General features: G+C 43.7%; 1 protein-coding gene across 1 annotated transcript in view; it reads left to right on the top strand.

Moving 5' to 3' along the window:
- The window catches only part of Col15a1 (collagen type XV alpha 1 chain), a 106,871-nt gene extending 102,461 nt beyond the window's left edge, over nucleotides 1–4,410 (top strand). Inside the window, exons 39-41 of the mRNA XM_027403132.2 lie at nucleotides 1,549–1,734; nucleotides 1,932–2,047; nucleotides 3,374–4,410. Coding sequence (XP_027258933.2) covers nucleotides 1,549–1,734; nucleotides 1,932–2,047; nucleotides 3,374–3,587 — 516 coding nt within the window. The 3' untranslated portion in view covers nucleotides 3,588–4,410. The remainder of the gene's footprint in view (nucleotides 1–1,548; nucleotides 1,735–1,931; nucleotides 2,048–3,373) is intronic.
- Nucleotides 4,411–15,509: the final 11,099 nt, after the last annotated feature.

The raw sequence follows: 15,509 nt of genomic DNA, 5'->3' as shown, positions 1-15,509 counted from the left end.
CCCCTTGTATAAGAGTCTCTCTTCCTGTCCCCCATACAGGCATGGCATACATGAGCTTGCATACAGCTCTGGGTTTCCACAGCCCTATCTCATGCCCTAACTCTCTTACCTTATGGCTACAGAGCCCAATCTACCCAAGTCAGTTTAGATTCTTGTGGGGGAGGGGGAGCAGTCTCAGCGGGGAGTTAGGGTCAAAGGCCTAAGGCCTTTAAAGAGCCAGCCACACAGCATAAAAATATGCTTTCTGGAATACTGACACCTCCAGAGAAGACCTTAAGGTCAGCAGAGTAAGTCTGAAGTGGCCTCAGGACACTCAGGGGAAAGTGGGAAGGAGGGGTAGAATATGAATGTCTTAAACCTGCCTTCAGCAGAGCTATGGCCATTGTCATGGGGATGGCAGGAGTCCCAAAGACAGTCTATATGGGACAAAAGCAGAGAGGCTGGTGGAAGAAACATGAGAGGCAAATAAGAAGCCAAGGTCGAATGAGACAAAGAAAGAAGGCCATACGAGGTACTCAGGAGTCACAGGCTGCTGGGGAAGGGGACACAAAAATGACTGAAAGAGGCCCTTTGGATTTAGAAGAGAGAGCAAAGCATTTCTGAGACCAAGAAGATTCTAGGAGCAACTGCTCAAGGAAAAGAGAAGTGAATTTAGGTAAACCCTTAATTAGTGCCAAAAGTTAGTGAAGTGGCTAATGGAGTTTTAATGCAGTATATTGGTGTTTTAATTTTTATTATGATATCTTTGTGTGTGTGTGTGTGTGTGTGTGTGTGAGAGAGAGAGAGAGAGAGAGAGAGAGAGAGAGAGAGAGAGAGAGAGAGAGAGAGTGTGTGTGTGCACATGCTTTTGGAAGTCAGTGCCAACGTCTTACCCTGAGATGAGGCTAGAGACAGGGAGAGGGAGCATGCTCAGGCCCTGGACTGTAATTCATATGGAATGCTAGCAGAAAGGGCTGATGGGGAGGTCAACAAATGGATGCCAGCGTATGAGAGGAAACCGTCTAGAATGGCTTTGGTTTGGGGCTGATGAACGGGGTGTCAGGAATGGAAGCCTAGAATGACTATATGAGCCTCGTTTCTAGAAGGGTCCATCCCAACAGTCTTAATAATAAATGCTGTGTGTCCATCCCTGGGTGTCTCCTATGATCAGCCCCTGGTCTGACCAGGAAGAAGTAAGAAGTAAGGGAAGAAATAATAACTAGAGGAAACTTGGGAGCCAGGACAAAGTCAATTTAGAAGCCATGCTGAGAATTAAGCTAGGAGCATATCCAGAGTGCTCAAGCATGGCCTGCAGGCTGGAACCATATCTCCAAAGGACTTTACTTGGTCCAAAGAGAATTTTGCATCCTTTTTTAAATCTAAGCAAGATTCCCACCCCAAGGGCTATTCACAGGGCTGGGATGAGCTGGCTGAAGCACCAAGGCTATCTTTACTGGGGATGGGCAGTTTCACTATAATTACAGGTGGTTGGGAAGCCTATGCCACACCTTCCAGCCAAAATAGGAGATGATAGCAGGGCTGCTAACTACGCTGTCTTCCTCTTTTCAGCTGCATCTGGTTGCTCTGAACACACCAGTGGCTGGGGACATCCGAGCTGATTTCCAGTGCTTCCAGCAGGCCCGGGCAGCAGGACTGCTGTCCACCTTCAGAGCTTTCCTGTCATCCCACTTGCAGGATCTCTCCACAGTTGTGAGGAAAGCAGAGAGATTCAGCCTTCCAATTGTGAACCTCAAGGTAAAGATAAACTTTCATCACTGCCTCAAATGACCCAAGCATTTGCCTTCAACCAAAGCCATACCTTCCCACTTTTCAAATCACTTTCCTCTCCAAGCTGGGGACTTCAGAACTGACATCAGAACCCTCAAGGATGAGCAAAAGCCTAGCTGTAAGCCAATGGCATAAAACTACTAATGTTGCATTTTTCTTTGTAGGGCCAAGTGCTTTTTAACAATTGGGACTCAATATTTTCTGGTGATGGAGGTCAGTTCAACACCCACATTCCAATATATTCTTTTGATGGCCGAGACGTGATGACCGATCCTTCTTGGTAAGTGCAGGCTGGGGCCCTGTTATATAGCATGATAGGTGTTTTTAGAATATTCTCTAACAAAGAAATGCCTTTATCAGCTACCACCCTGGAATACTGCCACAGGGAGGCAGCTGAGTCATAGGAAAGCCATGGCTTTGAAGCCGGAAGACCCTGGTCTAGTAGCTCACTATAAGACTTGGGCAGAGCAATTCACTCTAGGAACCTCTGTTTCTGTCAAATGAGTCGACAAGCGTGTGTATACCACAGGACAGTTGTGCAGATGACTGAGGGTGAAAATACAGTATGCGGTAGACATGATGTGACTGGTGATCCTGCAGCTTTGTCCTATAAATGGTACTCTCAGTCTCTGAAAACAATATGTGTTCTTCAGAATACTCCATGCCCATGCTATAACACCTCTATTGCTGGGTCTGGAAAGCACAGTAGTACACCTACATGGCCCCTTCACTTTAAAGGTTCTCAGAGTCAAAGGACAATAGATAACAGGCCAAATATAAATATAGACAGTTTTGTAATTTCAAAATAGAAAGATGACAACAGGATCATAGAGGAGCCATTCATTTTTTGAGGGTGAGAATCAAAAGTAGAGTCCAGCAAGAGGGGGCCCCTAAGGTGATGGAGTCACAAGTTTGATCATAAAAGTGGCTCCTGAAGAAGTGACCTCAGGAGCAACGGTCCATATTCATGAAAACTAAAGGTGCTATTGGGAGATGGTTGAAAGCTGAGTATGGCTGGAAATAGAGTATGCCTAGAAAGCTGGTAACAGCCACAAAGCTAAAAAAGGGATTTGGCATTGGATCATGGACTATGGATGAGGAGGAATGTGTCTTAGTTCGTAGTCTTATGCCAATTCACTTACCAAGTTATACCACAAAGAACTGCTATTTAGAACTGGAGTGATGGCTCAGGGGGTAAAATGCTTGCTGCATAAGTGTGCTAACCTGAATTCAGATCCCCATCATACATAGACTAGCCAGGTAGGTGGTATGCATCCATAATTCCAGCATGGAGTGGTAGAAATTGATGGATCCTTGGGGTTTGGTGGCCATCAGATCTAGCTAAATTAGCAAGCTCCTGGTTCAGTGAGAGACCCTGCCTCAAAAATAAGGTGAAGAATGCTTGAGGAAGATATCCACTATTGATCTCTGACCACATGCATATGCCCACATACATGTGTACACACACACACACACACACACACACACACACACACACACACACACACACGAACCACACAATAACTGTAAAATAAAATAAGAAATAAAGAACTTCATGTTATTAAAAATGTCACTCAAAAAGTAACACTATGAAATTCCTTCCTAGGCCCCAGAAAGTCATTTGGCATGGATCCAACCCCCGAGGTGTCCGTCTTGTGGATAAGTACTGTGAAGCCTGGCGAACCACAGACATGGCAGTAACGGGATTTGCCTCCCCACTGAGCACAGGGAAGATTCTGGACCAGAAAGCTTATAGCTGTGCTAATAGGCTAATTGTCCTGTGTATTGAAAACAGTTTCATGACAGACGCTAGGAAGTAATAGCCTTCCCATGAATCTTAAAGAGTTTTCTAATTTTTCTCATGTGAAGAGTTAACACTGAAGTCTAAAACGTTGTAAATATTACAGGTTTTTTTTATATATATTCCACATCTGTCAAAAGAGAAACCAAAGAAAACATACCTCAGTATACTCAAAAGGAAAGACACAAAGGACTCAGATCCAAGTCAAATCCAACCCACATATTGGTGCTAGACTCTGCAGGAAGCCCCCAGCAGTGTGAACACATCCCAACCCAGAGTAGGGCAATCTGAGAACAGAGGCCAGAGTGATTGCTCAGTGCATTCTTCAGAAAGTAACTCCTTCCTTCCAACCATGACTGAGTGTAAGATGTCCTTCATGTTTGCTTACAAGGTCAGCTTTTAGACCCACAGCCCCTTTCTAAGTTATGTGTGAATCCAGTGCTTGGTGATTCCATATATATCCATCCATCCATCCATCCATCCAAAGGTCACGTTCATTTTTCTTCTATCAGGCTTTAGTATGGTTTCCCCTTAAAATGTTATTGCCATCATGCTGTAGAGTTTTGCATGTTTACCCAATCATAGTTGAGCGTGGCATCTGTTTATGTAATTCTGACTTTCTGGGAAAGTCAAGACTCTAGAAAAGACACAACACATAATCATTACCTTTCCCTTGCTGGTCCTCCTTCCCATCCCCCACCCCAATTTTCTGGTTTCCATTTGGCAAGTCTTGAATTACTACTGCAGCTGAAACAGATTCGTTGAGATGAGCTATCTGAAAAATCTGTATCATTGTGCTATATAGATTTTGCTGCCTTTTTCCATGTAAGAACATAAAGACATCTTTTCCAGGTAATTTCTTCTGTTTGACTTCTTTCCCCTGGGTCTTTTATTCTTTGCCACTGAGGCAGAAGTGGCTTGGGTGGATGTGCTAATCTTGTTACCAGCACTGGGGATGATTCATTACAGAATTGAAGAGGGGTGGGGGGGAGGTGGGACAGATGAGCCTGAGTGGGAGACAAGCCCTGCTGTGACTGCACCAATGTCTCAGTGCATGACAGTGGGCTCTTCTGTCTCAAGGAGACTGGGATAGGCATCAGTATCAGCTTTACTGAGTAAATGCTACTCATCAGAGGTCCTCTACTTCTGCCAAGTGAGTATTTTTTTAAACCTTCACTTTATAAATAAAGAAAAAAGAGAGAAGGGGCTGGCTCAGTTCTGTAGTAAGCTGTTTTTTCTCTTTTGGGGGGCCCGCCACCCAGCTCCCAAGTAAATCACACACAGAGGTTTATTTTTAGTTATGAATGTATGGCCTTAGCTTGGCTTGTTTCTAGCCAGCTTTTCTTAATGTAAATTATCCTGTCTACCTTTTGCCTTTGGGCTTTTCCTGTTCTTTTCTGTAAATCTTACTTTTACTCTGTGGCTGAGTGACTGGCCCCTAATGTCCTCCTCTCCTTCTATTTATACCCTCTGCCTGCCAGCCCTGCCTATGCTTGCTTCTGCCTCACTATTGGCTGTTCAGCTCTTTATTAAGGCCACCAGGTGTTTTAGACAGGCAAAGAATCACAGCTTCACAGAGTTAAACAAATGCAACATAAACAGAAATCACACACCTTAAAATAATATTCCCCAACACAAGTCCTTCCTGGGTCCAGTCACATGACTGGCGTGTGCAGGGCTGGCTTCAGACTTAGGCTTTGTCTCTCTTCAGTGACCAAGGTCTTTCCAAGGCACTACTGGATATGGCTGCCTGTTGGCCCCTGTCCACCCCAACTGTGTGACTCTGGAAGCATAATTAGTAGGCAAGAAGCATGTTGAGATATTTCTTCCCATTCAGTGGGGCTGGCCCAGAAAGTCACCATAGTGAATGCATCCTCCTAAGTCCTTGAAGTAGGAAGGAAATGAATAAATAAATAAATAAATAAATAAATAAATAAATAAATAAATCAAGACACAAATAACAGTCCAGGAACCTCCACTTCAGATTTCACGGTAGGAAGAGCAGTTGGAATTTCTCTAATGAGTCATGAACTGAAAATGGTTGCAGGGGAAAGCCCCAGGGACGGATGGTTGAGGGTAGACCCACTGCTGAGTTACAGGTGGGGTGCTTGGCATGGACAACAGTGACAGGAGAGAGGATAGGGAGATCCTGAGTCAGGAAGTATAGATGCCACAAGACCCAAGACCACAGAAAGGACAGGGTGGAATGGGATGAATGGGATGAGAAGAGAAGCCAGGAAGAAAGACATCCACTTCTCCTGACTCTAGGAGAGGGCCTTGAGGCTTGCCCCTGCTCACACTAGAGAACCGAACCTCAAAGATGGAGTTCCATAGTCGACTGCAGCCCCATGCCCTCTGACTAACCATCACAGCCCTGTGCCTGGCATTCAAGAGTCTTGGCCAAATCTCTGCCTTTGCCTGATCTGCCCTGTGCCATCTTGGAAAAGCCACAATCACGAAGTGTGCCATTCCTCCCTTTCCCTTCCCTCTCCTCCTCTTCCTACTTAGACCTGCCTACCTGGTGTCATACTCCTCCCTCTGGATGTCTGGTGTATCTCACATCTGATTTGTCACTCAGCTAGTTAAACTATAATGGCTTAAGGGTCTCTAAATCTTCACTGTCCATTTTTTTGAAAGACTTGGAGGTATTAGAAGGCTGTTAAGCCAACTCTCACACTCTGGTCAAACACAGGAAGTAAGATTTGGCATGCATTGCTAATAACCTCTATAAGGTGGAGGGCTTTGGGGTACTTGCTCTGAGTCTGTAAGAAAGATTTTCAGATCTGAAGCCTGTGGCTTCAAGCTTCCTGAATCTTCCACCAGCAATAGAACCTGGGGAAGGAAGGGCTGCCAACCCATGTTGTAGACAGGGGCCAGATGCCATGAAGACAACTTAGGAGGACAAAGTAGCAAAAGAACTGGGCAGCTCCTGTGGTAGTAGGACAGCCAGCAACAAGATGGTCTGGAGAATCTTATTTGGTCCCATGATGTGGCCCAAAACAGACCTGGTAAGATGAAGAAACAGGGTCACAAGAACCACCCTCATGTTTCCAGTCTCCTCTGGATCCCATGGCTGTGCCACTTGAATTTGAAAGGGATAAGAGCAGAATCATGGGATCTGTCAGCAGCCTGGTATGGCTGAGTATTAACCAAGGTTCAAAAAAGTAAAAATAAAAAAGAGGAATGAGTTGGTTCATGAGACCAAGAAGTAGGACATGGAATGCAGACTCAATCTGGCAATGTAGCACTTGGGTTAGGGTGTGTGCCCATCTTCCCATCTGTCTGTCTGTCTGGCTTGCTTCTGCTTTTTCTCTGTATATGTTCTTCTTTCCAGCCAAAGACAAGCTGCCTTTGTGGGGCAGGGCTTCAGACTTGTGTTGCCCTCTAATAACCAAGAGCCACAGTGGGAAGAAGAGGCTTCCTCTCCCTCTGGGATTACATCAGTTCCTTAAAATGACCGCTATTGGCCCCGTTTGAGTTGTGTGTCCTGGGCTGTGACTGGAGGCCTCACCAGAGATGATATGTGCAGAAAAAAATCCAAAATGCCTAAGGTTTTTGAAATGACTAGAACATTGAAAAGATCAAAACATAGACTCATCATACCCAGCAATAGGGATGGGATAGGGTGGGCTTGGAGTAACAGTCAAAAGTGAGATCATGCCAGCCCTGAGTTCTAGCATAAAGTATCTAAACTTTATCTTACAATGAATGAACAGGCCACATTGGGAAGAATGGAAGAGATGGAATCAGCTCTGTTAATTTGCTCATCTACTCTGAAATATCTGAGATAATTACTTTCTACTTATAATCATATTTCAATATGGAGGCACAAAGATAAATGATGGCTCTCTTTTTCAAGTCCACCAACATCTTCCGTTTTTTAACATTTTAAATGTAAAACATAATTACATCATTTCCATTCATTCCTTTTCCTTCCTCCATCTCATCCAATGACTCCTCAAATTCCTGGCCTCCTCTTCTTTATTTGTTACTGTGTGTATAAATATATAAATACAACCTGACCAAGACAGTTCTGAATTCCACGTGCATCCTTAAGCACTCAGGAACCCTACAGTAGGGACAAATCTATTGTTCAGGTCTTGCTTATCCTAGCAGCTAGAGACTTTTGCTCTTACTTCTGAGCTCCTGAGTCACCAGGGTACCACTGACCCTCTTCAAAGTCCTGTAATAGCCAGCAGCTGGTTCCCCCCTCTTGACTTCCATCTTGTACTGTAAATCACACGAGTTGAATGCAGAGAGGTCTTTACCTAGGTCTGAATTTGGCTCTGCCATTTGCTGTCAGTGTCATCATTGGCAAGTTCTCCAAGGTACTGAATACAATCCCTGCTCTTAATCCTTCCCAGCAACTCAGTGTTTCCCTCTGAGGAAACACTGGGGGAAACACAGAAAGTACCTCCATTGGATGAGCTCACTGGTAGGATTGGGAGTGAGTTGCTAGCCCAAGCAAGCACTCCATCAGTGTGCCCATCATCCTTGGCCTACCCAGGTGTCTCCAGGAGAAGCTAGGTCTCCTTCCCCCAGCTCTTCTAGATGGTATCTTCCAATCAGCCTAGCTACTCTGCCCATCTTCAAGCCCAGGACTGATTTACCATGGCCTAACTGGTACTACCGTGAGTGCTGTTGTTAAATATGTAACATCCCTAACACCAGTACCCTGGATGCCCTGCTCCACTCCTTTTCCCACAATCCAACAACTAAAATGTTTTATCATCTTGCTTAGTAGGGACTCCAGAGCTCAGTATACTAGGGCTAGATTCCTTCAGGTTAGCAGGAACATACATTATACTGTTAAGTAGACTTACTATCTCCTGCACAAGCCGTCCAGTGCCCTGAGTTCCAAGAAGAATCCAGAACTCTAGTAGGAAGAAACTTTCCACTTTGTTCTCCTTCTAGAGTTGCTCTCCTTCTCAATGAATGACACCAACATCTAACTGGGGTCTGGAAAGTCATTTATTCACTCATTCAACAAATATTTGTGTTATTTCCACTTGATGCAATGAAATCATATTTACATATGATATACAGACAGTGTGATGTTTCAATACACAAATACAGAGAGTAATGATCAGATCAGGATGATTGACATCACATCTTCTCCCATATCTATCATTTCTTTGTGTTGTAAATGATCCAAAGTCTCCTTCACCAGCCATTTTGTTCAGCAGTTATTGATTGACTGTCCCTTTAGTACCATAACATCGAAAAATAGTAAGTGCTTAGGACTTCGGTGCTATGGATTGTATCCAAAATGTTCCCCACAGACTCATGATCTGAATGCTTGGTCCCCAGCCTGTGGCACTATGTGGAAGTTGTAGAATTAGGGGACTGGCTGGCAGAAGTATATCACTGGGGGCTGACCTTTTAAGGTTATGTCTGCCAGTGAGCCATGTGAACCGTCTCTGCCTCATGCTCCTGCTGCCACAGCTGGAACATTTCGAACCCCCATGCTTCCCCACCACCACGGACTGAAAACTCTCTGAGTTTATGGGCCAAAATAAGCCTTCCTTCTTGGGGGGGGGGTGAGGTAGGAAGAAAGGGGAGGTAGATGTTTTGTCTCACACACAAGAAAGGTGACAAGTAGATCCAACAAAGTGTAGTCGTTTAAATGACGGCCACTTCGGTTTTTTAAAAGATTTATTCCCAATGTGGCCTGTTCATTCCTTGTAAGATAAAGTTTAGATACTTTATGCTAGAACATATTTTTGTATATGTGTGGTTATCTCTCTGTGTGTATGGGTGTGTATGCAAACACCCACAGAGGCCAGAAGAGTGTTGGATCCCCTGGAGCTGGAGTTACAGGCGGTTATGAGCTTCCTAATGTGGGCCCTGGGATCTAAACTCTAGTCCTCTACAAAAGCTGCAAGCATTCTTAAGCCGTCTCTCTAGCCCCTCCTGCTGATATTTAAGAGTTTAGATACCTGGGGCTTTCTGAGTGCACGTGGTTGTCTTCTTTAGAACTCATGCCTAGCTGGCTCCCTTCTTTGCCTCTGGACTTTAACTTCTCTCTCAGTTCATTCTTCATACCTGAAGAGACAGTTTATAAAACAACCAAACAATCAAAGAAACAAAAACCCTACTATACTACATCAGTCTGTCTTGGGCTCCCCTTTAGAAGGGATTCATTTACAACCATCTCGTAAAGGGAAGTGCTCCTGGAAACCCTTGAGAAAGGGATAGATAGCAGGACATGAAGGGTACAGCTGGTTATTGCTGTGGGTAGCTAACTCACACTCTTCCCTCGGGAACCCTAGGACCTATATTCAGGAACCTCAGAGTTTCCACAGAACAAGGGTACTGTGGTATTCATGTATTTGTGGATTCAGCTTTAAATTACAGCAGTCACCTTGAATCATAGCCACCAGCATTCTGTAGTAACACTAGTCAGCTTTTCCTGCATCTAGTTTCCCGAAGCAAACTATAGTGGATGGCTTCACCCCAAACATATATGGAGCTTTACAACTGAACCCTGTTTCCAGAGACATTCCTGACTCTTCCACAGATCTGAAGAAAACACAGACGCATTCCATCCTTGATGAAGTCAACTTTGCTCTCACCCACAAATCTACCTTTTTTCTCACCCAAATTTTGGGAACTCGACTGGTCTTGCTGCCCTCAAGAACCATATTTTCATCATTAACATATGGTTAAAATTTTTTCTCTCCAGTCCTTGATCTGTCTGCCTCCTTTTCTTCAGTCTCCGGGCACACTGGGACCAGTCCTGGTTGGTACACTGAAGCTAGGCTATTCCAGAACTGTAGACCAACTCCAATTGGTTACTGAAAGGTGTGGGTGTGAGTGGCAGGGGGTCATGGTACTGTATCAAACTCCAGCTGGCCACACAGAGTAGGCTCTGAGGGTCAGAGTAAGCTCTCAGGGCAAGAAGTTCCCTTACAGGAATTTAGAGGTTTATGGGTGGTGCACCAAGACTTGTTACATCACGTTCAGGAAACCGCTCAGGTTTGATTTCAAGATAACAAATTGAGCTTACGACTTTTTAGAACCTTACTGAGGTGAGAAGACAGAAGAGGGGGAAAGGTGGTGGAGGAGACAGAAGAAGAAACAATGAAGATGTGGTACAGGAAGAGATGGTGGAGGAGGAAGAAGAAGAGCAGGAGGAAAGGGAGGAGAAAGAAGAGGACGAGGCGACAACCTACAAGTACAGCGACGGGCCCGAAACTGAATGCTTCCTGAGAAGCAGGAATCTGGCATGGCTGAGTGTCGAATAACCTCAGCAAAGACCAGGCCTGGGCCCCAGTTGTGCTCTGACTGCTGGCCATTGCAAGCAGGGCCTGAAGTCTCATGCATGCTGAGGAAGAGGTGGGGATCTCTTCCTCTGACACCTGTGTCATGGAGCCTGGCCTCAGCAGAGCTGCTCACACTCATCTCTAGTTTTCCATATTCATGAACATCAGCAACAATCGTGTCAGTCATCCGAGGCATCCCAGCAGCTCTCAAGCAGGAACTAGCAGATGGGTCAGAACCAATGGTTTCTATTTAAAAGAGAGATTATAACAAAAAAGAGACAACTTTGTAAATTCAAATTTGTATTCTCAGTGAAATTTTAGAGGACAAGAAATTAGATAAATTTAGGAGGATCAGCAACAGTCCTTGGAGATAAAATAATGTGCCAGTGGGGTGGCTCACTGGGTAAAAGAGCTGCCGAACAAGCCTGCTGGCCTGAGCTTCAGCCCCAAGTACATCATAGAAGGAAAGATGCAACTCTAGAGAGTTGTCTTCTGACCTCCACATGTGCAGTGGCATAAAAGTACACATGTGAACACACACACATATACAGACACAGACGCACACACAGATACACACACACATGCATACACACATGGAGGTACCCAGCTGTGAAAAAAACCTTTTGGAAAATTGTAACCAAATGAAAATTGATGGAGAATTGAGATCTCACACAGTAGAGGTCAAAGCACCATAATAGAAATCTAATGAGGTCAAAAAGTCAGAATAACTCACAGTTATGTTCAAACCAGTGGTTTCTAATGTATAATATGTATACATCATCTGGACTAAGGTGCCTTTTACTTTATTATTCTGACATGCGTTAGGAAAAAATTGTAAGTAGTTATTAAATTCATACTTTCACATTTATTTTCATTTAATATGTGAAACTAAAATGGATACATAAAAAACTTAAAGTGTTTGATGAAGGAAAGATATTAGGCAACTAATGGCACAGGCCATATGTGGTTAGGACGCATGCTGTTAGATGTGCATTGTTAGGATGGTACAGGGTTAGGAAGGATGTGGTTAGGATGGTATGTTAAGATGTATGTGGTTAGGATGTATATTGTTAGGGTGGCGTGGGGTTAGGATGTAATTGTTATCATGGTACATTGTTAGAATGGACATGTTTGGGTGATATATTGTTGGGATGGTATATGGTTAGGACTGTGTTGTTAAGATGGTGCATTGTTAGGATATGCATGGTTAGGGTGGTATATGGTTAGGATGTGTACTGTTAGGGTGATATCAGGAAGTATATGGCTAGGATGCATATGGTTGGTTATATATTGTTAGGATGGCATATTGCTGGAATGGTACATAACTAAATTTTCACTTCTGCTTCCTAGCATGGAAAAAAATGCAATAGGGTGTGTCTTGAGGTGGAATCCTAGCAGTACAAGTTAACTCAGAGCCATGTATCACAGCTATGGCTGCAGCTAAGCTAAAGGGGCCAAGGTTGTCATAGGCAGCATTTACTACACCCCTCAGAAGACGACTTCTACCCCTTGTCATCAGAGCCCCAGGCACCATTTTGTTCTCCTTATCAATGGGTTTTGTTTTCTATAGTTTTCTTTATCCATGGCCACCTGCCACCCAGAAATATTAAATAGAATATGACAACCTAAACTATTCACAAGTTTTATATTGTACATCATTCTGGACAGCATAGCCACCCTCCCCTTGCTGGTTGTTTTTAACTGTCAACTTGACATACTTGAGGTCATTTGACCATTTAAGAAGAGTTTTAGTGAGGAACTGTCTAGACCAGATTAACCAGTTGTAAGCATATCTGTGGGAACTTCCATACACACACACACATACATATACATACATGTTTACAATGTGTATGAGTGTTTTGTCTGTGTATATGTATTCATACTATGTACATGCCTAGTGCCCTTCGAGGTCAGAAGAGGTTGTCAGATCCTCTGAAACTGGAGTTATAGATGACTGTGAGCCACTGTGTGGATGCTTGAAATGAACCCAGCACCTCTACAGGTACAACAAACACCCTTAACCACTAGACCATATCTGCACCCCCATTTCCTTAATTGGGTTGAAGTCAGAAGTCCCACCCTGAATGTGGGTTACACCTTTACATGAGCTGGGCCCTGAACTGTGTAAGAGTGGAGAAGGCACGGTAAACATACATGAATTTTCTGCCTGCTGTTGACTGCAGATGTGGCTAGTTGCCTCCAGTTCCTGCCTTGATTTCCCCACAGTGACATGCTATAACCTGGAACTCTCAGCCAAATAAATCCTTTTCTCCTTAAAGTTGCTCTTGTCAAGAGTACCTCATTACAGCAACAGAAATAAAACTAGGACACTCCATTGGCCATTTAGTAGTCATCCCAGTATAGAGTGACTTTCAAAATGTTCACTAACTTGTATTTTGTTTAATGGCCCAAGGCAGAGAATACCTCATGCAAGTCTGGCAAGCATTTTTATGGCAAAAGAAAGAAAAACATATATGAATAAAATTATAGTAAAAATATAAACCACTGACATAGGAGCCATTTTAAAATATGAAAGATTTTAAGGGGTCTGTTGGAGGAGGTTATGATTAAGATACATTATATATACATGTGAAGTTCTCAAAGAATAAATAAAAGGTACTGTAGAAGTATAAAAGACCCTATCTACAATTTATTAATTTGAATTCAAGATGCAGATACAATGAGTAATATGCTACAAAAATATTGTGAGCACAGCTGATGCAGACAACCTGAATATTTCACTAGTTACAAATGAAATAAAAAAGAATATTTTAAAAAATATGCTCAGCTTCCCACATTCCACATATGTACTTATGGGTAGTATTGGGGCAGTTCCTCAAGGAAAGGAAGATGCTATAGAAAAAAAAAGAAGGGACAAGTGACAATTAAAACTGTCCACTGAGTCAGGCGGTGGTGGCACATGCCTTTAATCCCAGCACTCGGGAGGCAGAGGCAGTTGGATCTCTGAGTTCAAGGCCAGCCTGGTTTACAGGGTGATTTCCAGGACAGCCAAGGAGACATAGAGAAACCCTGTTTCAGAAAAAAACAAAGAAACAAAGCAACATCAACAACACCCTCCAAACAAAAACAAAATCCCTGCCCACTAAGGCTGGGCATGTAGTTTCATTGGTAATAATCTTGTTTAACACGCACAAAGCCCTGGCTTCGGTCAGTGCACCACATAAACCATGAATGGCAGTACAGGCTCATAATTCCAGAACTTGGGAGATAAATGTAGGAGGATCAGAATCTCAAGATATCTTTGTCTGTATAGTAAGCTTGAGGCAAGCCTGGGCTACATGAGACACTCAGGAAAAAAAAAAAAAAAAAGCTGTCCCTTGCATCCTATCCCTTAAGTTAAACACTACACACACATACAAATACACATTGAACATTTCCTCATTTACAATTCCAAGACTGTTCAACTCAATAAAACAGATTCACTGCGTCTTTAAGGACTGACGGCCAAAATGACATCCAGCTATGCAGTCCAACTGAAGTTCCAGGGTCTATGGTGCAGTCCATTCTTCTTAATCAGCTTCTGGTGCTAGCTAGACGGTTATTAACTAATTACTGGGAAGGACAGAAAAAGAGCAACTTCCCTTGAGGATTTATATTCCTATGGAGTATATAAAATGAACATGTAGACAGGTGAATAGATGTGGTGATTCAGTCCTGAAAACTGTGAGAAGACAAGGTGACAGGGTTGGGTGGGGCTGGTGTGAAGAGATGGCATTCAAGTCATGATGCTTGCCGTCCACTTATTGAGATGTCTTGATTAAGGTGTAAACATGAAACAACTTGATTTCTTGCCATCACTATCACCAGCTCTGTCTCTACAGAATAGATTTTCAAAACCCCTGGCAAAGTGCACTAGCTAAGTTCATCCTAGAGACAAAAGGCACTTTAAATAATTGAACCAAGGGAATTTGATGTGGACAATTAATTACATGGATAGTAGAAAAGCCAATAAATGAATGGTTGACAGTAATGTTGTCCAAGTATTATGAAAAGACGGGTGAGTGGAGAAGGATGTGTTTGCAGAGCTTGGAGACGAGGACCAGAACACGGAGACTGGCTTGTGCTGGTGCTGGAGTCTTCAGGGAGACAGAGTCCACAGCAAAAATGTTGATGAAATTTTGAGGAAGGATGCTCAGGGCTAGAAGTCAGTTGAGCCAGCATCTTGGAAAGTACAGCCTGTAGGAAAGTGGTACCCACCTGTCAGAGAGCATGGGTGAAAAAAGGGAGAGGCCAGAGACACAGAACAGACACAGGAAGACTGTATAACTTCCTGGTTATTAAGAAACTGTTTCCTGTAAGACCCAACCCTTGCAGTATTTCTCCATTGCCCCACCCTCACACAGGTCTCTTGAGCTGGCATCCTTTTCAGAAGGAAGACAAGAGAGAAAGGTGATCTGGACCTGAAAGATTCCCTCCTCTTTCTTCTTCATAGCTCCTCCCGTGTGCCTGTGGTGGGCAGAAAGAGAAGACAACAAGACTAGAGTCTCTACTTCTCTGGCTACAACTACAGTCCTTTCTGGGTTGGCTGTTGGGAACTCTCTGACTAGTGCAGGCCAGCAATGAATGGGCCTTCAAATGCTGGGCAGAACACCTATAGGCTCAAGCCTAACCACTTTCTACCTGATCCACTGTGTCTAGCCAGGGTCTCCCCCAAT

This window comes from Cricetulus griseus, chromosome 2 (genome assembly GCF_003668045.3).
Source record: "Cricetulus griseus strain 17A/GY chromosome 2, alternate assembly CriGri-PICRH-1.0, whole genome shotgun sequence".
NCBI lineage: Eukaryota > Metazoa > Chordata > Mammalia > Rodentia > Cricetidae > Cricetulus > Cricetulus griseus.
Note: the sequence above shows the minus strand (reverse complement) of the source record. Positions and strands in the feature narration are given on the sequence as shown.